This window comes from Pelobates fuscus, chromosome 12, assembly GCF_036172605.1.
Source record: "Pelobates fuscus isolate aPelFus1 chromosome 12, aPelFus1.pri, whole genome shotgun sequence".
Taxonomy (NCBI): domain Eukaryota; kingdom Metazoa; phylum Chordata; class Amphibia; order Anura; family Pelobatidae; genus Pelobates; species Pelobates fuscus.
This window is the reverse complement of record NC_086328.1, coordinates 130,680,317-130,707,668: the sequence shown is the minus strand read 5'-3', so window position 1 is coordinate 130,707,668 and position 27,352 is coordinate 130,680,317. Positions and strand designations below refer to the sequence as shown.

The window sequence follows — 27,352 nt, the reverse complement described above, 5'->3', positions numbered from 1 at the left end:
TCATCAGAGGTTACAACAATTACAATTTGAGGAAATGTCTGACCAGAAATTGCCATCTGGGTATTTTCACTAAGTATCGGTATCAGTGAAAATATTGGCAGGAGAAATCTCTGCATTCGATATAAAGATTAAAAATGGGTGCGCTTATGAAATGCCTGGTTTTCAGTTTGCTTTATTTAAAAAAAAAAAAAATAATAATAAAAAAAGCCAAAACTGTCCACGAGTTGGTAAATTATATAAATAAATGATGTGATGAAATTTCTGCTTTTCTTTTCTGTCCTAATTTAGGAACTGTTTGGCACTTCATATCTATGCAGTTACTAAGCTAGCCTGCACTACCCGAGGGCTCTGTCCAGGACATACGGGGACCATCTCGATGGGGCTCCAATTTAAGTTTAATTCAAGGCCCCTGTGCAATTGAGAGCACTGCAATTTTAGCGACTTTAGCTGACTGCCAAATTTATTATTAAAAGATTAACTATGTTGTCCTCAGTGAATCCAGGCACATGCAGTGCAGTCATGGTTGAGCACCAAACACACCATTCACAGGAGTGCTCCCCAAACGAAATCCACTCCAACTCTAAGTGCAATTTAGCTATTCCTGACATTGGTAACTGCTGTAAGTCTATCACTGAAAGAGTGTTCCTCAGCCCAGCCGGCCGTCATGACACATTCACAGGAAGCCATGTAAGCTAGCCAAGGCTGCCCTTGTGCAAAGTGCTGGTGACACTACCCCACATGTGCAGCAAATAAGAATTATTAGAAGGCGATTTGGGAAAATACTTCTTGGTGATATTTCAACTAAAATATCCTGGGCCGAAAGTTCAGGAAAAATCTGATTACCAAGTGCAAAGGTCCAAAATCCAAACATACAGATTAAACCGAATTCTGATTTCTGGGTCTAGAAATATTTAATGTCAGATCGTTTTATCCATCACAACTCTCCGAACTCCACACGTCAGCCAATGTTTGTCATTTTATTCCATATATCTGTAATAACTTTTGGTGTACTTTTAGCCTTTGCACCATATATCACATGTAACCAACTAATTTGTAAAAGCACATGTCCACTGCAGTTATTCCAACAATAACATTCCTGGGAGTTGTTATCACAAGTTCTTAGCCCAAAGTAATGTTAATCCGTACACGCAGTCTCTAAACCGGCAATGTTAACTCGCGTACAAACACATAGTCTGCCCAAAGATATCAATGCATTTTGAAGGATCCAAGGACAAACTCTTACCTCTTCTAAGGTTTTGCCCCAAGCAAAAACTGCTTGTTCAGGGTTGCCACCATTTAAATAAACCAAGACTCGTTTCAAAGTTGGACAGCTGTAAAGTGCTTTCTGACTGGCTTCTTTCACAGTTCCCGAGATGGCGTGTCTGTGTTGTTGAGCGGCTTGGATTTCTGAGAGGTTCTTCTAAAAGGCAAAACATTAGAAAAAGGAAAACAAAAACAATCCCTATTCCAGATCAATGATTTGGTAGTATATATAAATATATGCCTAGGTGAGGTGTTTTTAAATAAAACTATTACAATCTCTAAGATTTGAAATCATTGTTTAGTGACTAAGCGAGTGCGCTGGTTTGTGTACATTGTGTATTTTTTTATATATATAATAAGGAAAGAGGGTGCACTCACAGGTCTCTTCTGTGTAGAAATAGTGTTTTTTATTTTAAAGTTGCATAATTCAAAAAAGGTTCGATGATCAACATTCATGTACGTCGATCATCAAACGTTCTGACTCTTTGTGAATTATGCAACTTCTCATTACATCTATATTAACACGGGATTGCACCAAGGCGGATAACAATTGGATTAACAGGAAGGGTGAGTGCCAAGTATATGCATATATATATATATATAATCCTAATTTAGAATCTGATACGTAGACTTACAGCTGTACCCAAGCTACAAAGCCTATGGCAAAGCCACATGGTAGCTATACTTCGTCTACAGTAGTGTTGCCCAACATGATGCTCAGCTCACCAGCTATTTTTGAAACTACAAGTACCATGATGCTTTGTTTTAGAAAAGTAGTGCCTTAACGCCCTGGGCAAGTAAACCTTCAACAGTTGCAAATGGTGATGGTGATAGTGATGTGCACCAAGCAATGAGGACACTAGAAGGTTTTCCACATCCAATTTCTCGTCTTGGAGTAAGTTACAAGAGCAGGAGAGATGTGTGCCTTCACTGTACAGATCTCCAAGCACACTGCATCCTTATACTTTATAGTTACTGATAACAGAAGGGCAAATGTCAGACTAGAAACACAGTTTAAAATAAAGAAAGAGGGCTGCCAGTAATCTGCATCAAACTACTGGTTTCAATAGACAGCCATGTATGAGGGTCCCCAAATGAGAAACAAATGCTTGTATAATTATCAAAATTCATGAAATACCCTGTAAATCAGCGTTTCCCAATTGGTGTTCTGCGGAACCCTGGGGTTCCGCGACAACACAAATAGGGTTCCACCGTGATTTCCCCAAACAAAATGGCTGCCGCAATTTTAGCGCAAATCAGGGGCCCGGTCAGGTGCCACAGCCGTTTAAGAGCATGACCGGGCCCCTGTGATAGCACTTCCTCCCAGCTACACAGAGTTGCTGCAGTGCTGCCGCGCAGTAAGGAGGGAGGAGGCAGGAGACAGCCACCCAGAGAGTGAGCAGCATAGATGGCAGAGGAGAGGCTGGAGTGAGCACGCAGCGGCTCACTCCTATCAGCCTCAGCCAACATCACCAGGACCACAAGCAAGCCACCCTCCTGGACACACAAGGTAAGTTTACAGGAGGGTGGCTCTGATGTATGTCATATTGTGTCTGTATGTGTATGTGTCAGTGTGTATGTGTCACTGTTTGTGCCAGTGTGTGTATCTGTGTGTCAAGGTGTGTATGTGCCAATGTATATCACTGTGTTTGAATGTGCCTATGTGTGTATGTCAGTGTGTGTATGTCACTGTGTGTGTGTATTTGTGAGTCAAATGTGTGTGTCACTGTGTGCATCTGAGTGTGTGTGTATCTGTGTGTCAAGGTGTGTGTGTCAGTGTGTGTATCTGTGTACCACTGTGTGTATCTGTGTGTCAGATACATGCATACACAGATACACACACCGGCACATACAAACACAAACACAGATACACACACACACACACACACACACACTGCGTGTCAAGGTGTGTGTATCTGTGGGCCACTATGTGCCAGCATCTGTGTGTCAGATTCATACACACTGACACGCAGATACACAGACTGACACATACAAACACAGATATACACACCTTGATACACAGATACACACACCTTGACACCGACAGATACATACACACACACACACACAGATACACACTGTGTGTCAAGGTGTGTATCTGTATGCAACTTTGTGCTAGTGTGTGCGTATCTGTGTGTCAAATACATACACACACACAGATACACATTGACACACAGATACACACACCTTGATACACACACCTTGACACATACAAAAAAAGGTTTATGCAACAGCACAAATTTATTTTTTTTACTGGGGGAAGAAGGGGGTGTCCACAGTGTTGATACACTATGCCAAAGAATTCAACTGGAAAAATTAAATGGGAACCCCTGTAGTAAATCATGGATTCAAAATTATGCTTTGACACCTGCATTCAAGGAAAACATGTGCTTGATTGCCGCTTTAAATTGTCCCTGATTGCACTGATATCCTGTGAATTCTGGTTATTTTGGGTATCCATGAAAAATGTGGCCAATTACATTGTAGCATTAACCATCTACTGATGAGACAGAAAAACATTACTTTTATGTATTGTAATTTTGGTGAATTAATAAGAAATGCACTGTATCCGACATTAATCAGAAAATATCCAATTATTCTTTCTCTAATGACAATGACGATTACGAACCTCCTCATTTTGTATGGTTTTTATTAATTTGATTTCCTCATCTGTTTCTTCAGTCCAACCCCCCTCCACCAACACAGGCTGCATAGGATTTCTGGTAGGAGTTATACTGGAAGGATTTAGAAATTTTACTCGTCGACCTAAAATAAAAAAGGAAAAACAATTCATACAAAGTAGGATTGACAAGATCATTCGTTCTCGTTTCTGTTGTAGTCATTCGGGAATTTTTGCAACAGACTGAATATCACTACAATGCCACAGTACTATTCAATGCTAATTTTCTCATTAATATAAATGTTAACTTTCACAGTAGCGGAAATTAAATATTAAATAAGTTATGATTTGATTGCTAAACTGCAATAATTTGACTTTGGTGAAATGAAAAAGTCAAAATGTCTGAAAAGACGGATTGTTTCTAAATACACACATTACATGCCAAGAATACATTGCTGAAACAGAGTTGGTGCACAGGGAAACACTGCCACACAGTGGCCACATTGTGGTAATGCATTATTGTGTCCCCACTTGCATTTATATTTTTTTTGTTCAATCTCTGCTTATTTCGTACTTGTTATTTATTTATTTATTTATATATAAATCACTGACACATTGTTTAACTGAGGGGAACGATGCATTTAAGAAATGGAAGATGACGAGTGACAAGTACGGAGAGGCAATAGAGTGACACATCTCAGCTTCGATCAGCAATACACTGGAAGTGTCAGGACATAGTGGGGACTGAGGACAATGATTGATGTGACACTAATAGCAACAGAATGGGCAGTGTTTGTCACAGTTTATATTCATTATCTTTATGAACAAAAAATAAATCCAGGAATGTGCTACAACTATGGGGTATGAATAACATTTTGAAGTCACAGTAAAGGAAGGAACTATATTTGGCTGCAATATAGAAATGTGATGTTATATGAATAATATTTATGTTTATAGATTGAACTTTATGTTCTTCATTGTTTCCATAGAAATATCTATTTTCTGCTCATCAGAAATTGTGTGTTTTTGGTGTTGGATCCTATACCAAGAAAGAACATACTGATACTTTTAAAGTCTGATTGAAAATGGCAAAGGTAGGTCACGTTTTAATTATGGCTGTACCGCAGTTGAATCTAAGAGATCTCAGGGATTTGCCCCAATTTCAGACAGAGTGATTTTTCAGTCTTGGAGTGGTTTCCAAACCAGTCCTCAAGACAATCCTACCAGTCCAGGATTTAGGGATTGCCCAGTTGTGTCTGTGCTGTTTTTATGCACTGATAGGCATTTTGATGTACTGATAGGCATGTCTTGAAGACTAGTTTGTAAACCACTAGGATAGGATATATTTTATTATTGTAGTGAAAGGGTAGATTCACAGGTCACGGGTTAACATGCAGAATATTAAAGTGAATGGTCATGTTAACGGGGCCTCTGGGTGAATGGGTAAAATCACAGTTTTTTTTTTAGTTCTACCCCTAAAAATCTATCCGTTCACCTTAATAACCATACCTTACCTCAGTTGTCCCAGGTGATGCAAAGCCATTCAGGTAGAAACAGTAAAACATTACACTGAATTTGTATTGTTCTCAATTCTACTCAGAATTAAAACATTTCACTTGGACCCAGATTTAATATTTTTGGATACACTTTTCAAATGAATCAAGATTTTGAAAATATTTTTATATATATTTTTTTTTATATATTGGTTTATTTTTAAATATGATACATTTTTGATATTTTAATATTTAGATTTTTTTTTTTAAAGTTTATCCAAAAATATTACGTAAATAATTTGAAATAAAATGTGTATTATTAATACACATGGCATGAAAATGTCTCACGATTCTGACAGTTACATTAATGCAGAAATAGACCCTTAGTTCTTAAGAAATAAATAAATAACCTCTGGCAGGATAATTCATTAAAGTGTGCATTGCAGGGAATTCAAAGTGATTTTCAAATTGGTGACCAAAATAGTAGAATTTTAGATATTTTTTTTTTCCCAGCACAACTCTGTTCTCAGTTTGCATAGTTTGACTTACAAATACATCTTGAAATCAATGTAAATTCCCCAAAAGTTAGTGAGTAACGCTGTAGGCCCCACGTATCTATTATTTAGTCTCTCGTAAGGCAAAGAGTCTGTTTAACAGACCCAACACAAATGACTTGGCTTTGGGGAAGCATATTAACTTTTCATACTATCAAACAAGCAAACATTGTTCACGACAGTAACAGGGTTATTTACCAAAGTATGAATTCAAAGAAAATTTCAAATTTAAGGTCAAAATATCCAAACTGGAAAAATGATATTCTGTACTTTCAGTTTGGCTACTTTTCACTTTGAATTTTCCTTTAGTAAATAACCCTGTAAGTCTATAAAAATCTGTCTTCAAACAAACGTTCTGCGCTTAGTAATTGGATCAAGCTAGGGAGCAGTTATGTCCCCAGTACATTCTCTGTCTATCCCTCACGTACTTTGTGATTGGCTGGAAGGACAATTAGTAACTAATTGAGGACATAATTAATTCTGGGCAAGGTGTGGTTTCCGTATGGCATAACAGCAATTAATTACTAGAAATGCTAATTGCTACATTGAATCTTCCTATTGGACTGTTCACGTTCACAGACATTGATGAGTGGGGGTCAGAGTATGACCAAAGTTCTTTGTTGGGTAACCATGACAACCAAGATGTTTGGAATTACGTTTTAATTAAAGATGGCTGATACACAATTGGAAATGTAGTTTACGCACTTCTGGAGTATCAGACTTAGCCCTCACATTTGACTCTATACAAACTAATTGAATCTACCGCTATGCTCACTATTAAACAAGCTCACAGTGATATTGAAAGTTTCCAATTTCCCCCCAGCAGGATTCGTCCGTACAATTGCACTCCATTATCAGGACAATCCTTGCACTGGGATTACCTTGTAAGTGCCTCATTTTATGCTTCATCCCATTCAGGTCAGTCCGAATTCTCTCCTTTTGTAGCCAGTGTAATTTGTCGCGCTTTTGTGATCTCTGTAAAGCTTTAATGAGAGAGACATGTGTTTTACCTTGGATAATATAAATCAGCGATAGCTGCAGCTCCGAGCCATCATTTTAACCATTTCAGTACCGACCGTCTCTGGTCTATTAGCAGGGATCAGATGCCATGAGGATGTGACAACATGCAATGAGGCAGTCAGCCCTTTGAAATAAATGACACACGCACACACATACACACATACACACACACCTTACAGAGGGCCCTAGAGGGAAGGATTTCCAAAATAAGTGGGTTAATCTCATAAGACCAGGCATTAGTTGCTAGCAGGGCCACCATCAGGGGGTGACAACCATGACGGTTGTCACGAGCCCGGTGGTCCTGGGGGGCCCGGACTGCTTTGCCAGTCCAGGGCCCCACAATTGCTCTCTGCACCTATATATAGCAATGATCAGGCTCCCTATACTTGCAGAGGGGGCCCAGCGGACTGCAGCTGTACTTTACAGCATTCCCCTCGCTCTAACTCCCGCGAGACGTGCGGCCGTTAGAGCGTTGCCATGGGTTACCATGGCAACGCTCCGCGCGGCGCGCACACCACATCTCGCGGGAGTTAGAGCGAGGGGAATGCTGTAAAGTACAGCTGCAGTCCGCTGGGCCCCCTCTGCAAGTATAGGGAGCCGGGGGGGCCCCACAATGCCACCGGACCACCAGGGATCATAGATTCTTCCCCCCTCCCTGAACCAGGTAAGAAACAGGAAGGGGGGGAATAACATTTATTACATTACATGCATACACTAGTAAACACACACACTGCATTCACTGCACTAACACACACACACTGCATTCACTGCACTAACACACACACACACTGCATCCACTGCACTAACACACACACTGCATCCACTACACTAACACACACACTGCATCGGGCGTGGGGGGGCCCAGACCTTGTGCTTTGTCAGGGGCCCCAAAATTTCTGGTGGCGGCCCTGGTTGCTAGCACTGGAAATGCGGAAATGGGATACACTGGCTCTGTAGCAGGTACATTATTTTGATATATATATATATATATATATATATATATAGACACCCACTAAAGGTGGAATTAACTGTGACAGGTAATTATTGTTGCAGTTTCTTAAAAACTGCAATAATTACCTTTGTAGGGTTAAAGGACGTGGGACTGTGCACCCAGACAACTTTAATGAGTGTCAGGGTGCCTATAGTGTCCCTTTAAACAAACAAAGCAGGCCCTGTGTACAATACATGATTTTCTGTTTGTCATGAGTGTAAAGATCTTTTTAAAAAAAAATGTAAATAACCTTTAATACGTACACTAATTAATAGGCAATTGAAAACAACATAGCAATGTATGGGTGAAATAATATTTAGTAAGTAATCTGCCACACAGTACTGGGCCGGCTGAGGGTGACAGTAACAGCACTGTATCCCAGCATGTACTGGCCGCCTGAGAGTAATAGGAGTGTGAATATTGACAGCAATCAAATTCCTATCAATAACCGCAGTGTACATGCTGGGACCTCACTTATCCCAGTATGTACTGGCTGCCTGAGAGTGATAGGCGTGTGATTGCTGTCAGCATGTTCCGTTAATGCCAGATGTATGTAAAAATTGTGTTACTTTTTGAACATTTTAAATGTACAGAATATCGGCACCAGTTATCAGCGATCGACCCGAAAGGCGACTGATAATCGATATTTGCATCGGCTCCAGAAAAATTATATTGATCGATTCCTAAATGACCCCGCCATGTTGTTATTTATCCAATGTTCGATTATGATTTACCATTACGTCAACAAACACAAGTGTCCTAACTGACAGGAGCCATTTTATTTGAAAAAACAAACATTGAATTTTTTCCTCCTTTTACCATTAAAAGATAAGAATGGCTCGCCACAAGACACCCAGACTTCGATAGGATTTCGGAGAGTGAATGCCAGCAGATCTTCATCCATAATATTCAGGTCTTCAGGAGTAACCAGGATTGGTTTAGATTTGTCCTGCATTGGCTGTGTATCTGCATATATATATATATATATATATATATATATATATATATATATATGATTGGATGAAAAAAACAAGGCCAAATTGGATTTTAATAGCTGAACAGTTGCCCGATGTTTGTAAACAGCACAAAATTGAATTGACTCACATTTTTACCAAGGTTCTGCCTGCACACGGGAGACATGAACTGAATGGGCAGAAAGTAGAGTAAGTAGCCTCTAACCATGTACCTGGATACACTCTATGGGGCATTGCTACAATGTAAACAGGATTATTCCATACAGTGTCAACACAAATTCAATCAATTTCATATTTTAGGCAAAACCAGACTGAGTTCCCAATAATCCAAACTGTAGCAAATAACCCTGAAAATGTCCTGCTTTCATTTCACTCGTGGGAAAAAGGAATTGATTGATTTGACATAAAAAAATAATGAAAAATAATAATATATATAAATGTCAGCCAAAGATAGCCAAGTTGGTAATATAGCTGAACTAGGTTTATTCCAAGTTGGCAGTTCGTTTTTCAGTTCACCAATATTTGCTGTTTAGATAATAAACATTTTATACTTAAAGGCACACTATAGTCACCATAACAACTACAGCTTAATGTAGAAGATTTCGTCTAAGGCAAAGGAAAGGTTTTTTTACTGTAAGAACAATCAGGATGTGGTATTCTCTGCCTGAAGAAGTGGTTTTATCAGAGTCCATATAGATGTTCAAACAGCTACTAGATGCATACTTGCAAAAACAGAATATTCAAGGATATAATCTTTCAATGTAGGGTAATAACTGCTTGATCCAAAGATAAATCTGACTGCCATTCTGGGGTCAAGAATGAAAGTGCTTCAAACTGGGTTTTTTTTTGCCTTCTTTTGGATCAACAGCAAAAAATATATGTGAGGAAGGCTGAACTTGATGGACGCAAATCTCTTTTCAGCTATGTAACTATGTATAGTATACAGCTTAATGTATAGTATACAGCTTAATGTATAGTATACAGCTTATGTAGTTCTGGTGAGTATAGTCAGTTCCTGCAGGCTTTTTAGTGTAAACACTGTCTCTTCTTTTGCTACTTAGGGACAGCTTTAGTGGCAGTCACTCAAATGGCCAACAGAGGTGCTTCCTGGGTCAGTGCTGCACAAAGTGCATGGAGGTGCTGAATTTCTCCCATAGAAATGCAAAGATATTTCCTGTGGAAAAGCATTGGTTTTGCGAAGATCTTCAATTAGGCTAAAGGGGTTGGAGCCAAAGCCGGCAGACCATCTCTATGCTAGAAAAAAGATCAATTCTAACTGTATCTAAGGGAGGCAAGAGGGTGCCACCCACCTAAAATGTGTTTGTATTCCTGACCCTATAGTGTTCTTTTAAAACTATAAATTCTAACTCTGAATAGAGGGATTATGGGCATTTACTGCAGTTTTCAAACATTTGTGCAAATACATTAATTAACACTATAAATAAACGATGTGCACAGACCTTTCTGGGTATCACTGCTTCTTGTTCCATGTTGTGCTGGCTCCTCATTCTGTTTAAAGAACTCGTTCATAGCAGAGACTATGAGTCCTTCCCATGTTAGAATGACAGTGCCGTCAGAAGAATAGAGCCTGGAAGCGTGTCTGGGCAGCTCCAGCTCCTTTGTACACATGGTGAGAAGCTGTAGAGATAACAGGTATATAAACAGTTAAACGTCTTGAATTAAACATAACATCCACATTTGCATATATTTATATATATATATGTGTGTGTTTAGATTGTGAATGTTGCATTTACCTAAAAGGGCACTTACAGCATAGTAACTTTGTACATAATTACATCCGATCTATCTGCCATGCTTGGGTCATGTAGATCCCTTATTCATGTTTCCTTGTTTCATGTTCCTTATAAATGCAGTGATCTCCAATATTCACTATATGCCCTCCCTTCTGCACCCCCATCCCATGTCTAACACCTCAGGGGAAAGCTACCCTACAGTCCTTAATAATGACATGACTTGTATGGGGTCCCTCACAACAAATGGTTTAATTCAAAAACCTAAAAAACTCTACTCTTTCATAGAAGGTTCATTGCACAGTTGGTTTCATGACAAACTGCTGTTAGCTTGGTGAGTGCCATATTCCAAAATTCCAGCTTAACCCCTTAAGGACACATGACGTGTGTGACATGTCATGATTCCCTTTTATTCCAGAAGTTTGGTCCTTAAGGGGTTAAATAGTAGCATAAGGACTGGATGAGAAATCTCAGACACTTCAGAAGCTACAGATTTGCAGTAAAACTAAATTAATTTATATGGGTAGCTTTTTTCCATGCTAATGTATATTTTTGCATATTTTTAAAATGTCTTCTTTTCATAATAGTTTTTAAAAAGCTCCAGACAGGAGTGTCAATTTAAAGTATAGTATGGTGTCATCTACTGTTTTTAGAAAGACATCTATTTGTCCATCAACCAGAGTCCCCCTCTTCCCTTCCATTGTTGGCCTTAATAGTAATTTTCAATGTTTCTCTCCTGTTTCGTCCTCTGTGAATTAACATGTGTCCGTATTATTCCATATGTACTCACCATTGGAAATGAACTAGCAATTATCAATCTCCCGTTCTTGAATGCAGAACCATTTCTGTAAGCTTTTATCTTGAGCACTCTCTGATTCACAGCAGTTGTTAACTTGTGGGCCATAGTCTGTGTAGATCGCTCAAAAATCATGGTTGAAATCATCTCTTCCAAACAGCTCAGGGTATTTTCTGCTTCTGATGTTGAGAGGTCAGTCTGTGTAGGCATAGCAAGAACAGTATCAATAACATATTAACTGATTTCTGTTGCGTATTCTGGATTTAGCTACATCAGAATTCAGCTTTAAGCCGTGGATAACATTGACGGTGTTAGGCCACGGATGCCTCCAGGACTCCAGATTTTGGTCAAACTGCTCAAAAACTGATTTTATCAAAAACTGTGGGACAATGTCTGCATTCTAATAGTGCTTAGAAGGTTCTTTGGATCTCAACTAAATAACCAGAAAAAGTACAATGAGCTTTTCACAACTTTCCAGACACATCCTGTGGTCTAGATCAGGGCTTCCCAAACTTTTATGGGCCGAGACCCACTTTTCAAAATGGAAATTTTTCGGGACCCACTTGCTTTTAATGCGCATTTTAAAAAGTGAACACCATGGCAATCCGCTTCAGAGGCATACAATTGGCACACCATGGCAAACCGCTTTAGAGGCATACAATTGGCAAACTATAGCAATCCGCTTTAGATGCATACAATTGGCACACCGTGGAAATCCGCTTTAGATGCATACAATTGCCACACCATGGCAATTCGCTTTAGATGCATACAATTGGCAAACTATAGCAATCCGCTTTAGATGCATACAATTGGCACACCATGGAAATCCGCTTTAGATGCATACAATTGGCACACCATGGCAATTCGCTTTAGATGCATACAATTGGCATACCATTGCAATCAGCTTCAGAAGCATTCAATTGGCACACCATTGAAAACAGTCAGATGCATAAAATTGGCACGCCATGGCAATCAGCTTTAGATGCATAAACTTGGTATATCATTGCAATCACTTTTAGATGCATAAAATTGGTACACCATGGCAATCAGCTTCAGAGGCATACAATTGGCACACCATGGCAAACCGCTTTAGAAGCATATAATTGGCAAACTATAGCAATCCGCTTTAGATGCATACAATTGGCACACCATGGCAATTTGCTTTAGATGCAAACAATTGGCATACCATTGCAATCAGTTTTAGATGCATAAAATTGGTACATCATGGCAATCAGTTTTAGAGGCATACAATTGGAACATCATGACAGCTTTAAATACATAAACTTGGCACACCATGGCAATCAGCTTTAGATGCATAAACTTGGCATATCATGGCAATATGCATAAACGTGGCACATCATGGCAATCAGTTTCAGAAGCATTCATTTGGCACACCATTGAAAACAGTCAGATGCATAAAATTGGCACACCATGGCAATCAGCTTTAGATGCATAAACTTGGTATATCATTGCAATCACTTTTAGACGCATAAACTTGGCACATCATGCCAATCAGCTTCAGAAGCATACAATTGGCACACCATGGCAATCAGCTTTAGATGCATAAAATTGGCATATCATGGCAATCAGCTTCAGAAGCATACAATTGGCACACCGTGGAAATCCGCTTTAGATGCATACAATTGGCACACCATGGCAATCCGCTTTAGATACATACAATTGGTATACCATTGCAATCAGTTTTAGATGCATAAAATTGGTACATCATGGCAATCAGTTCTAGAGGCATACAATTGGAACATCATGACAGCTTTAAATACATAAACTTGGCACACCATGGCAATCAGCTTTAGATGCATAAACTTGGCATATCATGGCAATCACTTTTAGATGCATAAACTTGGCACATCATGGCAATCAGCTTCAGAAGCATTCAATTGGCACACCATGGCAATCAGCTTTAGATGCATAAAATTGGCATATCATGGCATCACTTTTAGATGCATAAACTTGGCACATCATGGCAATCAGCTTCAGAAGCATTCAATTGGCACACCATGGCAATCAGCTTTAGATGCATAAAATTGGCATATCATGGCATCACTTTTAGATGCATACACTTGGCACATCATGGCAATCAGCTTCAAAAGCATTCAATTGGCACACCATTGAAATCAGTTTTAGATGCATAAAATTGGCACACCATGGCAATCAGCTTTAGATGCATAAACTTGGCATATCATTGCAATCACTTTTAGATGCATAAACTTGGCACATCATGCAAATCAGCTTCAGAAGCATTCAATTGGCACACCACGGCAAACAGTCAGATGCATACAATTGGCACACCATGGCAATCAGCTTTAGATGCATAAAATTGGCATAACATGGCAGTTTTAGAGGCATAATTTTGATATATCATGGCAGTTTTAGACGCAGAAACTTTACACATCATGGCAATCAGTTTTAGAGACATACAACTGCTTACTCACAGACTCAGAATCAGAAATGTTGTTGTCCTGCTCTTTCATCCAGGCACCTCACATTGATTATCCTAGTGGTGGAACTAATGTAGAGAGGACCGTGGTGCAAGTATGTTTTCTGGGCCCCCATCTAGTGAAAGTGTGGCCAAAAGGTAGATCTCCATCTGTCGGAGAACTTCAACAATAATATGCCAGATGGAGATCTACAATTTGCACATCATTGCAGGGTTATATTTGTGAGCAGTGTTTGAATGTAAGCATGTTTTTGTATTAAGTATATGTGTGCATGTATGAGTGTATTTGTATGTACTGTTGCTATTGGAATGTAGTGGTGTACTTGTTTGTAATGTTTGCATCTGAATGCAGGGGTGTTTGTAAATGTAGTGTAGGACTTTAAATGCAGGTGTGCTTTTTGTGTGTAGTGTTGGTGTTTGAATGAAGGGGTGTTTGTAGATCATTTTAGTGTTTTAATGCAGGGGTGTGTTTGTATGTAATGTTTGTGTTTGATTGCAGTGTGTGCGTGTGTGTAGTGGATGCAGTGTGTGTATATTGTGTTTATAAAATATACATATACACAATGTGTGTTTCAATGTAAGCATGTTTTTTTGTATGGAGTATGTGTGCAGTGTATATACACACACACACACACAGACACACAAATACACAGCAATACACACAATGACACTTAGTTTCCCACACACAGATACACAGACACTCATGTACACAGATACACACAGACACACACACACTGACACAAAAGGACACACAGAGACAGGAGGTGAGGGTGACAGTGTGGGAGGGAGTGTGTGTACTGGTAACAGTGTGGGGGCAGTGTGAGAAAGGGTTACAGTGGGTGGGCAGGGGGAGAAAGGGTTACAGTGGGCAGGCAGGGGGAGAAAGGGTTACAGTAGGCAGGCAGGGGGAGAAAGGGTTACAGTAGGCAGGCAGGGGGAGAAAGGGTTACAGTGTGGGGGGGCAGGGGGAGAAAAGGCGACAGTGGGGGGGCGGGGGGAGAAAAGGTTACAGTGTGGGGAGAGGGGCAGGGAGAGAAGGGGTTACAGGGGGGAGGGCAGGCAGAGAAGGCGTTACAGTGGGGGGAGGGGGGCAGGCAGAGAAGGGGTTGCAGTTGGGGGGGAGGGTAGGCAGAGAAGGGGTTACAGGGGGGGAGAGGGGCAGGCAGAGAAGGGGTTACAGTGGGGGGTGGAGGGCAGGCAGAGAATGGGTTACAGGGGGGAGGGGGGCAGACAGAAAAGGGGTTACATTGGGGGGGCAGGCAGAGAAGGGGTTACAGTGGGGGGAGGGCAGGCAGAGAAGGGGTTACAGTGAGGGGGAGGAGGGCAGGCAGAGAAGGGGTTACAGTGGGGGGAGGAGGGCAGGCAGAGAAGGGGTTGCAGTGGGGGGGAGGGCAGGCAGAGAAGGGGTTACAGTGGGGGAGGGCAGGCAGAGAAGGGGTTGCAGTGGGGGGGAGGGTCAGGCAGAGAAGGGGTTACAGGGGGGGAGGGGCAGGCAGAGAAGGGGTTACAGGGGGGGAGAGGAGGCAGAGAAGGCGTTACAGTGGGGGTGGGGGGCAGGCAGAGAAGGGGTTACAGTGGGGGGAGGGGGCAGGCAGAGAAGGGGTTGTAGTTGGGGGGAGAGTAGGCAGAGAAGGGGTTACGGGGGGGGCAGGCAGAGAAGGGGTTACAGTGGGGGGTGGAGGGCAGGCAGAGAAGGGGTTACAGTGGAGGGAGGGGGGCAGGCAGAGAAGGGGTTAGGGGGAGGGAAGGCAGAGAAGGGGTTACAGTGGGGGGAGGAGGGCAGGCAGAGAAGGGGTTACAGTGGGGGGAGGGTAGGCAGAGAAGGGGTTACATTGGGGTGGGGGGGCAGGCAGAGAAGGGGTTACATTGGAGTGGGGGGGCAGAGAAGGAGTTACATTGGAGTGGTGGGGGGGCAGAGAAGGGGTTACATTAGGGTGGGGGGGCAGAGAATGGGTTACATTAGGGTGGGGGGGCAGAGAAGGGGTTACATTGGAGTGGGGGGGCAGAGAAGGGGTTACATTGGAGTGGGGGGGCAGAGAAGGGGTTACATTGGAGTGGGGGGTAGAGAAGGGGTTACATTGGAGTGGGGGGGCAGAGAAGGGGTTACATTGGGGTAGGGGGGCAGGCAGAGAAGGGGTTACATTGGGGTGGGGGTCATGCAGAGAAGGGGTTACATTGGAGTGGGGGGGCAGAGAAAGGGTTACATTGGAGTGGGGGGGCAGAGAAGGGGTTACATTAGGGTGGGGGGGGGGCAGAGAAGGGGTTACATAGGGGGGGCAGAGAAGGGGTTACATTGGAGTGGGGGAGGCAGAGAAAGGGTTACATTGGAGTGGGGGGCAGAGAAGGGGTTACATTAGGGTGGGGGGGGCAGAGAAGGGGTTACATTGGAGTGGGGGGGCAGAGAAGGGGTTACATTAGGGTGGGGGGCAGAGAAGGGGTTACATTAGGGTGGGGGGGCAGAGAAGGGGTTACATTAGGGTGGGGGGGCAGAGAAGGGGTTACATTAGGGTGGGGGGGGCAGAGAAGGGGTTACATTAGGGTGGGGGGGGCAGAGAAGGGGTTACATTGGAGTGGGGGGGCTGAGAAGGGGTTACATTAGGGTGGGGGGGGGGCAGAGAAGGGGTTACATTAGGGTGGGGGGCATTGTTTGGGGTCTGTGCCCTACCTTCATTACACATCCCTGGTGGTCCAGTGTCTCCCTGGTGGTCCAGTGGGGTAACTCTCCGGTCTGCAGCTCCGCCGGGTGCAGAGCTGCAGACAGTGTAATAAAAGTCTCGCGAGCTCCCAGAGTGTTGCCATGGTAACGCTCTGGGAGCTCGCGAGACTCCTATCACACAGTCTGCAGCTCTGCACCCGGCGGAGCTGCAGACCGGAGCTGCTGGGCAGACTGATTGGAGGGAGCCCGGCGGCATACAGGGCAAACCGCCGGGCTCCCTCCTGGTGTCAGTCTGCCTGACTGCCCGGCGGCCCTGGATGTGTGGGTCAGCGCGACCCACTGGGAATCGCCCTGCGACCCACCAGTGGGTCGCGACCCACACTTTGGGAACCGCTGGTCTAGATTACTTGATTGTACTATTTGTATTGACCTTGAAAGGATAAAATTCTAAGTTGACATTGCTTGGAAATGAACCTGTAACGATGAGACACTAACACTCTACCAACTAAGTTATCTCCGTGACTCTGTATATCTATTGTATCTAAATATAAATTATATAAATTATAATTGTAGAATCCCCCTCCCACAAAATTAAGAACATCAGGTGGTATTTATATATAATAAACAGGTTTATCTTGCTCCAATATGTTAAAGGCCACGTTATTGAATACAGTGCGCATTATATTACCTTTGACACATGTAGACATTTAAAAGGACCCGTCGGGCTTAGTTTAGACTTTTTCTGTCCAGATGCACAAAAGAACAAGTTACCGGCTGGAACTTTCATCATTTCTCTGTGACCACGCATGGTCCTTGCACAGGATAAACACGTCATGACTTCCTCCTTGCCATTAGATGACAAGAAAGCATATCCCTGTAAAACCAAATAAACATCTTTTCAAGTAAACACAATTAGCATCTCATCAAAACAGAATTAAAATCATGGCATATTCTGAAGAACTTGACACGTTGCTTATAATGCTTACCCAGATTTCAAATTTACTAATAAAATGCAAGGTTTCAGTCAGTATATGGATGATTGTGGAAAATTGAAAAGGGAATAGAAATTTAGGGCCCATGAGACAAAATAGAACAATAAATGGATTAAAGGCAATTTCCAATTTAGTTGTTTTAGCCTAAGTTTACAATTCGCTGTTTTGTGAATAAAAAATACTAATAAAAATAAATCCGTGCTAATATTTGCAGGCAGTATTGTATCCGAGGAAAACCAGAAGTGATTTATTTCTAAACTCGTTCTGAAACAGTTGACACTTCTGTGAATAAAACTTACAGTGAAAGATACTCCAAATGTGAATGAACAGACTTTCATAAATACAGGAAAATAACTTACCGGTTGACTTAACGCCGCCGCATTGGCTACTGTAAATGTGCATACTGAAGCTTGATTGGCTGCCGTGATCTCTTTGTCCAGCTGATCACTGTGGAAGGCGCCCAGTACCTTCATATTGGGAATATAACACCATTTCTGATTTGCTGCACCATTCACGTGCTCCATATATTTCTATAATAAAGAGAGAGATTTTTGGAAAGTGTTGTGTTATTTAGTTACTCACCTGTAAATGAAGCTACCTGAATAAATGGTCACCAGATGCAGCAACGTCTGAAGTCTTGCCCATTCTATGACTTATTACTTTGAATATTTAGTATGTGTATTTCATGAATTTCAACAAATATTAAACTAGGTATGGCTACAGAGCCTTAAAGTTCTCTGTGTCTGATCTTTGCTAGTTCGAGGGTGGTTGGGTCTAGCCGTACATTGTGTAGGAGATGATCCCGCATGCGGCTGATATACTCCATACTGGTTACCGCTTTTGAGTCATCCCTGGAAAGGCTCCACTGAATGCACAGCAAGAGCATACATCTCCGTATGGAGATAGTTACATTAATTTTACCTGGTGCTCACCCACTACGATTTATGTGACATGCCAGGCTGATGATTCTCTGCACACCATGAAGACCAGGCGACACACCACACATAATACACTAAATCATTAGCTATCCTAACCTTCCTTTGCACTATTATGTGTTATGTAACCTGAACCGATACTTTGCTACGTACAACCTATAGGAAAGAGCTTCAGTGGAACACGGAAGCCGCCATCCAGTGGAACGCACGCGGTGAATACAAGTCTTTGGATTCTGTTTCCAAGCCGGCTGGAGGAGAAGCTGAAACTCTGCATGGGATCCACTTATACATTGGGACTTCAAGATATCTACTGATATGCTCGTTGTCCTGGCACTTTTGTAAGAGTTTTTAAAAGTTTATCCAGATTTATTAAAGTTTCCAGAGAACACTATGTCTCTGTGTTTGTTTCTTTTAGGATGAAGATACCTGGATTTACTGCTTTGACCTGTTGTAGTGGTCTTTATATTCTATACCGGAGAAGAGTCTGTATCTTTACTGTTTAGTCTAGATACTATAGTATTATCGGCAGTTATGTCGTGTGCCCACCTGTTCCTTCTATATAGCAAGAGTGTTACCCTACTGTACTGATACATTGTATGTCCACCATTCTTGTATTTGACTGTACCATCAGACAATACTAATAAACTGCTGCACTTTTTAATCCGGACTATAACCACTTTTTGGCACTTTTATTTGAGACTATTTTGACTCCTCTTCGTACTCCTTTTGTGTTTGTGTTTTACTGTTTTATCTATTTTACCTATTTAGGTATTTTTCCTACTCTCCTCTCCTGGCCATTTAGGGTATATTACCTATAGGTTTGTTACTCTGTTTCTTCTCGATACTTTGCTACACGTGGCTTCATCCTGCGTGGTGGACATCCATACTACATATAGTAAGTCTCGCCAGTGGTGGACATCCATACTACATATAGTAAGTCTCGCCAGTGGTGGACATCCATACTACATATAGTAAGTCTCGCCAGTGGTGGACATCCATACTACATATAGTAAGTCTCGCCGGTGGTGGACATCCATACTACATATAGTAAGTCTCGCCGGTGGTGGACATCCATACTACATATAGTAAGTCTCGCCGGTGGTGACATCCATACTACATATAGTAAGTCTCGCCAGTGGTGGACATCCATACTACATATAGTAAGTCTTGCCAGTGGTGGACATCCATACTACATATAACATAAATTTTACTTACCGAAAATTTCTTTTTCCTGAAGATTAGAGGCAGTGCTTACACCATAGGGATATCCAATCTGGAGGGAAAAACAGGCAGGCAAATCTCCAAACATTTTAACCCCTCCCCTAATTACCTCCTTTCCAATAAGTAGCAGCTCCTCCTGATCATCCCCAGACAATACATAAGCCAAATAGCTGCAAAATTACTTAGTTTATTAGAAAAAGGGGCGGGAATTGTAGCACTGCCTCTAATCTTCAGGAAAAAGAAATTTTCGGTAAGTAAAATTTATGTTTTTCCTTTCAGATTAGAGGCAGTGCTTACACCATAGGGATATAATAAAGCGGATCCTGAGGGCGGGTTTCAGTTCACTACTGCTTGAAGCACCCTGCGCCCAAAAGCTGCATACTCCGAGGCCAGTATGTCCCACTTGTAGTGTCCTGAGAACGTATGGAGAGAGGACCGATTAGCAGCTGAACAAATTCGAGACGGAGAAGTAGCTGCACGCAGAGCCCCTGACGGCGAAACAGCTCTAGTAGAATGTTCCTTTATAGGGCCTGCAAATTCCGAGCCACTCTTAGAATAAGATAACAGAATACAATCCTTCAGTCATCTAGCCAGAGAACTCTGCGAAACCAACATACCTTTCTGTGTGCCTATGAACAAGACAAACATACCGATATCCTAACGGAAGGATTCCGTAGCTTTAGATATTGCCAAAGACCTATCGTTACGTCTAAGCAGAGAAAATTACTTACCAAGGCATTAGACGGATTCCGACACAAGGTCGGCAAAACCACTTCTCGGTTGACATTGGTAACAGAAAAAACTTTAGTGATACCTGAAGGATCGAGCTTCAGAACCTCCTTGTCCTGATGAAAACCAAAAAGGAAAAATACTCCCGAAGCGCTCGGAGCTCACATACTCTTTTAGCTGACGAATAGCCATCAAAGGAAAACGGTATCCAAAGAAAACATCTTCAGGGAACTTCTTCCAATGGTTCAACAGGCGGTACTCAAAGCGCGGAAAGGACCAAATTCAGATCCCAGGGAGGACAGGTTTCCCTAACAAAGGGCACCAAACGTGTCCGAGCTCTGAAGAACCTTGAAATCAGAAAATTCGAGGTGAAACATCTGAGGGAGAAGAAACCGATAGCAGAAACATGTAAACTAAATGAAGCAGGTTTAAGACCTTTGCCAATCTCATCTGAAGGAAGCATAGAATCTTCTGGATGGACGCGGAAACAGGTTTGACTTCAAACCTACAACATCGCTGAAACTTCCAAATCCTAACGTAGAACCTTGAAGTAGATGCCAACAAAAAATTTTTATAACTTCAGGATCCAGACCTTTACACTCTAAATCTGGAGTCCAGAAACCAGGCCGTCAATCGGAATCTCCGAAGGGCCGGAAGAGGCACCATGGCGTCCTCTAGAATTACTCCTGAAAAGAGGAAGCTTCCAAAAGGTGGCCCCCGGAAAGTTCAGGAGAACCGAGAACCAACTACTTCTTGGCCACCCTGGACGGATTAGGATAATACTTACATTTCCCAGCCTTACTTTTTTGAAGTATTCTGGGAATAATCACTACTGGCGGGAAGATATATGCCAGGTTGAACTTCCATGGTAATGACAGGGCATCTATGAAATCCGGCCTGTCTGCTGGAGTTAGGGATGCAAAACGTCTTGTCTTCCTGTTCACTCTGGGTGCCATCAGGTCTATCTCCGGAACACCGAAGCGGACTGTGCTGAACTTGAAAGTTCTGCATGACAGGGACCAAACTGCTTGTTTCAAATGATGCCTGCTCAGGGCATCTGCCACCACATTGAACTTTCCTAAAATGTGAACTGCAGAGATTGACATCAGGTGCACTTCTGCCCACAGCATGATTATTGAACAAAGGCTTTCTAATCTTGTTGATCTCGTACCTCCCTGTATGCTCAAATATGCCACTGTCGTTCGATTGTCTGAACGAATTCGAATATGTTGAACTTTGATGAGAAACTGAAACGCCAAGAGTGCCATCCATACGGCCTTTAATTCCCTGAAGTTCGAGGAACTTCTCATATCCTTCTCTTGCCAGGACCCCTGCTTCTATACGTCTTCCAGATGGGCCCCCCAGCCCAGCGCAGAGGCGTCTGTTGATATGATAGTAAAGGACTTCATCCGGAAAGACAGCCCCTCGTGGAGGAATCGAGAAAATGTCCACCACTGCAGACTTTTCAAAATTAGATCGTTAAACCTCATCAGCCTATCTAGGCCGAGTTCCTGTCGATACCAGACCTGCAGAATGCAACTTTGTAGAGGTCTCATTCTGGCTATTGCCCGAGCGACTGCCGGGATTGAGGCTGTAAACAGACCCAGCAAGCACCTGGCATCTCTGATTGAAAACATACTTTTTTCTCAGAGATTCCGGATTAACCGCTTGATCTTTTAGTATCTTCCCCTCTGGCAGGAATAACTACATCGCGATAGAATCCAAAAATAGACCCAAGAACTGGATCCTTTGAACTGGCACTAGTTCCGATATGTTGAAATCTATTAGCCAGCCATGCTTTTCCAGCGATTTGATGGCTTTCCCCAGGTCTAACTGTAGTTGAACTTGGGACTCTGCAAACAACAGCCAGTCGTCCAAATATGGAATGACAGCGATGCCCATACTTCTTAGAAAGCTTGAACTACTACTCGAAGCTATGTGAATACTCTGGGCGCTGATGCCAGGCCGAAAGGTAGTGCTCTGAATTGGTAATGTATGGTTACCAATTGGCAGCACACCGCATCCGTAGAAAACTTTTGCTGGATTCTGCTATGGGTACATGAAGATAGGCATTTTTCAAATCCAGGGAAGCAAACCAATTTTATGGGTGCATAAGCAGAGCAGCCGACTTTACTGTTTCCATGAGGAATTTCTTTATGATAATCCGCTTGTTTACGGCCTTTAGGTCTAGGATAGGTCCGAACGAACCATCTGGTTTTGGCACCAAGAAAAGTCTTGAATAGGTGCCTTGATGTCTTACTTTAGAGGAACTTCTTCCACCACTCTTTTAGAAACAGAGTCGATACTTCTTCCTATAATCAAAGGCTCTTTCTGTTGACCCTTGAAATAGTTTCCAAGAGAGGAACTTCTAAATGAGGGAAGTGTCTCTGCGTTACGGCTTCTAACTGCTTCCTATACGATACTGGTAAAGCATTCCTTCCTTCCTTCACCTGTTTCAACAACTCATCCAGCTTTGAACCGAAAAGTCTTCCAGGTTCAAAAGATAGTTCACACAGTGAATTATCAGGTGTCGCATCTGCTGACCAATTTCTAAGCCAAAGTGCTCTTCTGGCGACTGTTGAAATACCTATATTCTTGGCCGAAATTTCAGGCTTTCTGCAGAGGCATCCACTAAAAATCAGATGCCCTACTGATATTTTATAATAGCTTTACGGGTCTTCCTTTTCTAGTTCTTCCAACCAAAGAAATATGGGCCTTGGCAACGGATGACCCCGTAATCAAAGCTTTAGCTTGAGCTGCCGAAGAGACGAACAACATCTTTAAGGAGGAGTCCATGCGTTCAACCATGACCTCCTTGAGGCCGCTCGAAACTCCAATTGGTAATGTAGTTTTCTTACCTATTTGAGCAATAGGAACGCCCACTACAGGGACAGTATCCAGCATACAGTCTTGTACCGCTTCTATGGAAAGAGAGAAATAAAAACTGTCTAGCCAATAAACAGCATGTGACCTGGGAATTTTCCATTCTTATAAATCAATACCCCAATCTGTGGGTGAAAAAGAAACCTATAGTGTAGGAAATTGGCATTCCGTGAAATCTTTGTTTGTCACATATCAGTTTTCATAACAATCGAATCAAATATCTTGCAGTTAACTTATGTTTATTCAAACATAACAATCCATCTGGTAATAACAAATGTCTTTAACATTCTTTGTCCAATACAGAGAGCAATTTTCCAGTTGTTATCCATTTTTGATGTTAAAGGTATTGGCCACGAATTCTAAACTACAATCAGTTTTATGGGTTTAAAATTCAGTTACAGAGGGGAGTATACATAAGATTGCCTTACTTTAAAATAAGTGGCTATCTTAGAAAAAGGGGAGTTACTTAGCATCATTTGAAATCTATGATTAAAGTCATACGTTATATTTGGCGGCAAGCTATGTAAGACAAAGAACTTCTATATACATGATGTAATGAATAATTGCCTGTAGAAATGTGAGTCTTCAAAGGAATTCAGGCTTTCAAGGCTAGGTCAAAGGTTACTATAAACAAGCCCTTCAACATCACTCTTAAAGTGAACCAGATGTGGTCTCCATTCCTATACAATGAAAGTCTGTAATACTCTATAGGCCAAGGTATGGCTTCTCAATTTCAGTGTTCTTGAAGCAATAAAACTTATAATATTTATATCAACACATTAAATACATTTAAAGTACATAATAATATTTTTCAAGCCCCTCTTTGATGCTTTATTTGAATATAATGCATCATAATTTACTTATACCAATTACTTATGGGATTTTAATGTTGTTCTCTGATATTGGTCTCTAAGTATCAGTTTACAAGGAAAGGCCTTTTAACACAGCCATTTCCAGTTGTCTGTATTGCTTTTTACACTCCAAGAGGGAGAAGCAAGTCATTTTAACCCTTTCATTTCTGAACTCCTAAGAACAACCTTCTTGTTACAATTACTTTTACATTTTTCACTAATTCATTAATTTACCTTGGGCATTGATTTTACCTAACATTAATAATAACGGTATCATAGTTATTATGCTGTGTAATTGTATACAGTTTATATTAACCAGAAAACACAATCGGTTTGATTTAGTCCATGAAATATTGTCCTCTCCAATCGAATCCACAAGCACAGTCTCTTTGAAAGTCCATAATGTCCTTTGAAAGTCCAAACAATTTGTCCTTTTATTTAAAATCATACAGGTTTTTGTCCATGTAAAACAGTATTGGTTCTGTAATGAAAAACAGATGGCAGTTTACTATTCTTATACATTAGTAAATTTCTTATACATTAGTAAATTTCTTATACCTTAGTACATTTCTTTTACATTGATCACTAGACACAAGAATTGATTTATTACACTTTGTACCAATGTTTGCTTTTTAAACCTGTAACACAGTTTGTTCTAATTTTTATTCTTAGACTAACATAAGGACCATAAGGACCTTCCCAACTTGTTTTTCATAGACCTGGTGTTTTAAATGATTTTTACCTTTGCCTTGTAACCTTGCTTAAACATATCTGCATTATTCCCCTGTGTTACTTCTTTATATTTATTTAATTTATTTATATAGCGCCATCAGATTCCGTAGCGCTGTACAACTTTAACACATAGTTTACCATAAGGGACGACATTTGAAGTAGCAAACTTCAATTCTAACAATAGATGTTCCTGTAATACTTTTAACTATTCAGCATGTTCTGCTGTAACTTGGAACAAAAGGTTCATTAGGGAAAGTGATTACATAGTTCTACATGTCACTAACTCATGAGGTGACACTTGAGTTTGGATTTGCAGGAATAGACATTAATACTCCTGGTAAATATGTTAACCAATTACTCTTATCTTAAAGCATTTTTATTTCTATTTTATTTTATTCATTTTAATTTAGAAATTAATTTATATAGAGTACCATGGTCTTTTTTTGCCAAAGGAACTCTCTGCAATTTTGGTTTCTAGTATTTAGGTCTTGGATTAATTGAACACATATGAGACACTTCTGCAATATATGGATACACTTTTTGTTTTAACTTAGGATGATACAATTTATTTTGCAGGACCTTAAACAGTTGTCCTGTACCCAAATGCCCTGTGTACGATGATTGAATACAATCAGCTCTTGTAATAAGCCACTAGGTACAAATGTTTGTGTTTCATTGTGTTTAACCCTGTACATGCCAGTTTCAGTATCTAGATCCATTCTTTTTATACTGAAAGCTACATCCTTCCATTCTCTATCTGATCTTATAGGGTATTTGTTATTTGTCTTTTTACTAACAGTTGCACTCATTAGATTTTCCAAGTATTACAACTCCTCAGACAAAGTTTCCTTTGATTCCTGATCTACAAGTCTGTTTCACAACAACAAGTTAAACCTTTATTTTCTGCTTAATTAAACAGTTCTGCCAGAATACCTGCATGTTTTAAAGCTTTATCCTGAGAATCTACCATTCCTCGTTTCTCCATATTGGGAGGTGAAGTGTTAAAGCTTTAACTACATAACTGCTGTCACTGATTACATTCACTGGGTCATATATTGTTATTTCTAGAACTTTCTTTACAGACTCTAACTCCGCTTTCTGAGCAGACATATGGCCTGGCAGTCTATCTTTGCAATTCTTTTGTTTAATCGTCATATATGTCATAACCTGTGTGATGTGATCCATCAACATAAAATCTCGTCACTCCACATACAAACTAGAAATCCCTTGTATTATTTGCTTCTCAAAAGGAGATCTGGATTATATTTCCATTTCCTTCTGACATCAAATCAGGAATAACATAGCTTTTACTGGTTTCTACCCTGGGTGGTTTATTTTGTAACTGGCTATACACTCCTAACTCAGAACAATTTTGTAACAGTTTTAGATATTTGGGGGGTTTGTAAATGTATCTGTCCAAATCCTGCCATTTGTTGTGTTGCTTCTAAAGCACATCATACAGCCATGAGCTGTTTTACATAGGAAAACATTCCTCTTTCCACTGGATACATAATTTTAGAAAAATATCCCAGCATTCGTAAAGATTCATGCTACCTTTGCATTAAACTGCTATTAATGAAGAGACACCTGCGTAACATTGAACAATATATGGTACTGTTTCAATGGGAGCAGCTAGCACAGGCGATTGTGTGAGAGCATCTTTTAACAGATTTAACTCTTTTCAAATTCCCCTGTCCAGATGATCTTATCTTTTATATTTTAGCATATTTCATAAGGGTTTTGCTATCCCTGTCATATCATATATAAATTCTCTGCTAACATTTATCAAGCCTAAACATTTCTGTAGATGATACACTGTCATTGGCCTTGGCAATTGCTGCAATGCTTTAACCCTTGCTGTACATGGTGTTTTACATTTTGGATCTATATTAACTCCTAGGAAAGTAAATCTTTCCTTCAAGATCTGCACTTTGAATGTGTTCAGTTTTAACCCATTATCTGCCAGTGTTTGACAATTATCACACAGTATCTGCTCATGCTCTTCCCGTGTTACTGTTTGAACTTAACAGATCATCAATATATTGCAAAATCTTATTCCCATACCCCAGGGGTTCCAATACTTGAGCCATTGCTTTATGAAAGTAAGCTGGCGAGGAGTGGAAGCCCTGTAGCAACACCTGGAACAGATATTGATGATTTTTAAAGGTAAAAGCATAGCGATACTAGCTATCTGGATTGAATGGTATAGAAAAGAACACATTGACTATATCCAATACAGAAAGTACTTAACATTAGCATCTATTTGCGCCATGATATCTGATGAGATTTACTTATTCACCACATACGTGTCTACAATTAAACCATAAGTGCCATTGGCTTGATTATTAGCCAAATGGTGACTTACATTTGGAATTACCCACTCTCAACACTCCTTGAGATACCAATGCTTTTATCACCTGATTCACACCTTCT

The 27,352-nt window shown here is 41.0% G+C and overlaps 1 protein-coding gene across 1 annotated transcript in view; it reads right to left on the bottom strand.

Annotated features, from left to right (window-relative positions):
• LOC134578564 (doublecortin domain-containing protein 1-like) overlaps nucleotides 1-27,352 on the bottom strand; it is a 311,038-nt gene that overhangs the window by 3,904 nt on the left and 279,782 nt on the right. Inside the window, exons 23-30 of the mRNA XM_063437537.1 lie at nucleotides 17,928-18,098; nucleotides 17,265-17,450; nucleotides 11,457-11,660; nucleotides 10,376-10,553; nucleotides 8,761-8,907; nucleotides 6,812-6,913; nucleotides 3,893-4,029; nucleotides 1,244-1,420 (exon numbers count right to left, since the gene is read on the bottom strand). Coding sequence (XP_063293607.1) covers nucleotides 1,244-1,420; nucleotides 3,893-4,029; nucleotides 6,812-6,913; nucleotides 8,761-8,907; nucleotides 10,376-10,553; nucleotides 11,457-11,660; nucleotides 17,265-17,450; nucleotides 17,928-18,098 — 1,302 coding nt within the window. The remainder of the gene's footprint in view (nucleotides 1-1,243; nucleotides 1,421-3,892; nucleotides 4,030-6,811; nucleotides 6,914-8,760; nucleotides 8,908-10,375; nucleotides 10,554-11,456; nucleotides 11,661-17,264; nucleotides 17,451-17,927; nucleotides 18,099-27,352) is intronic.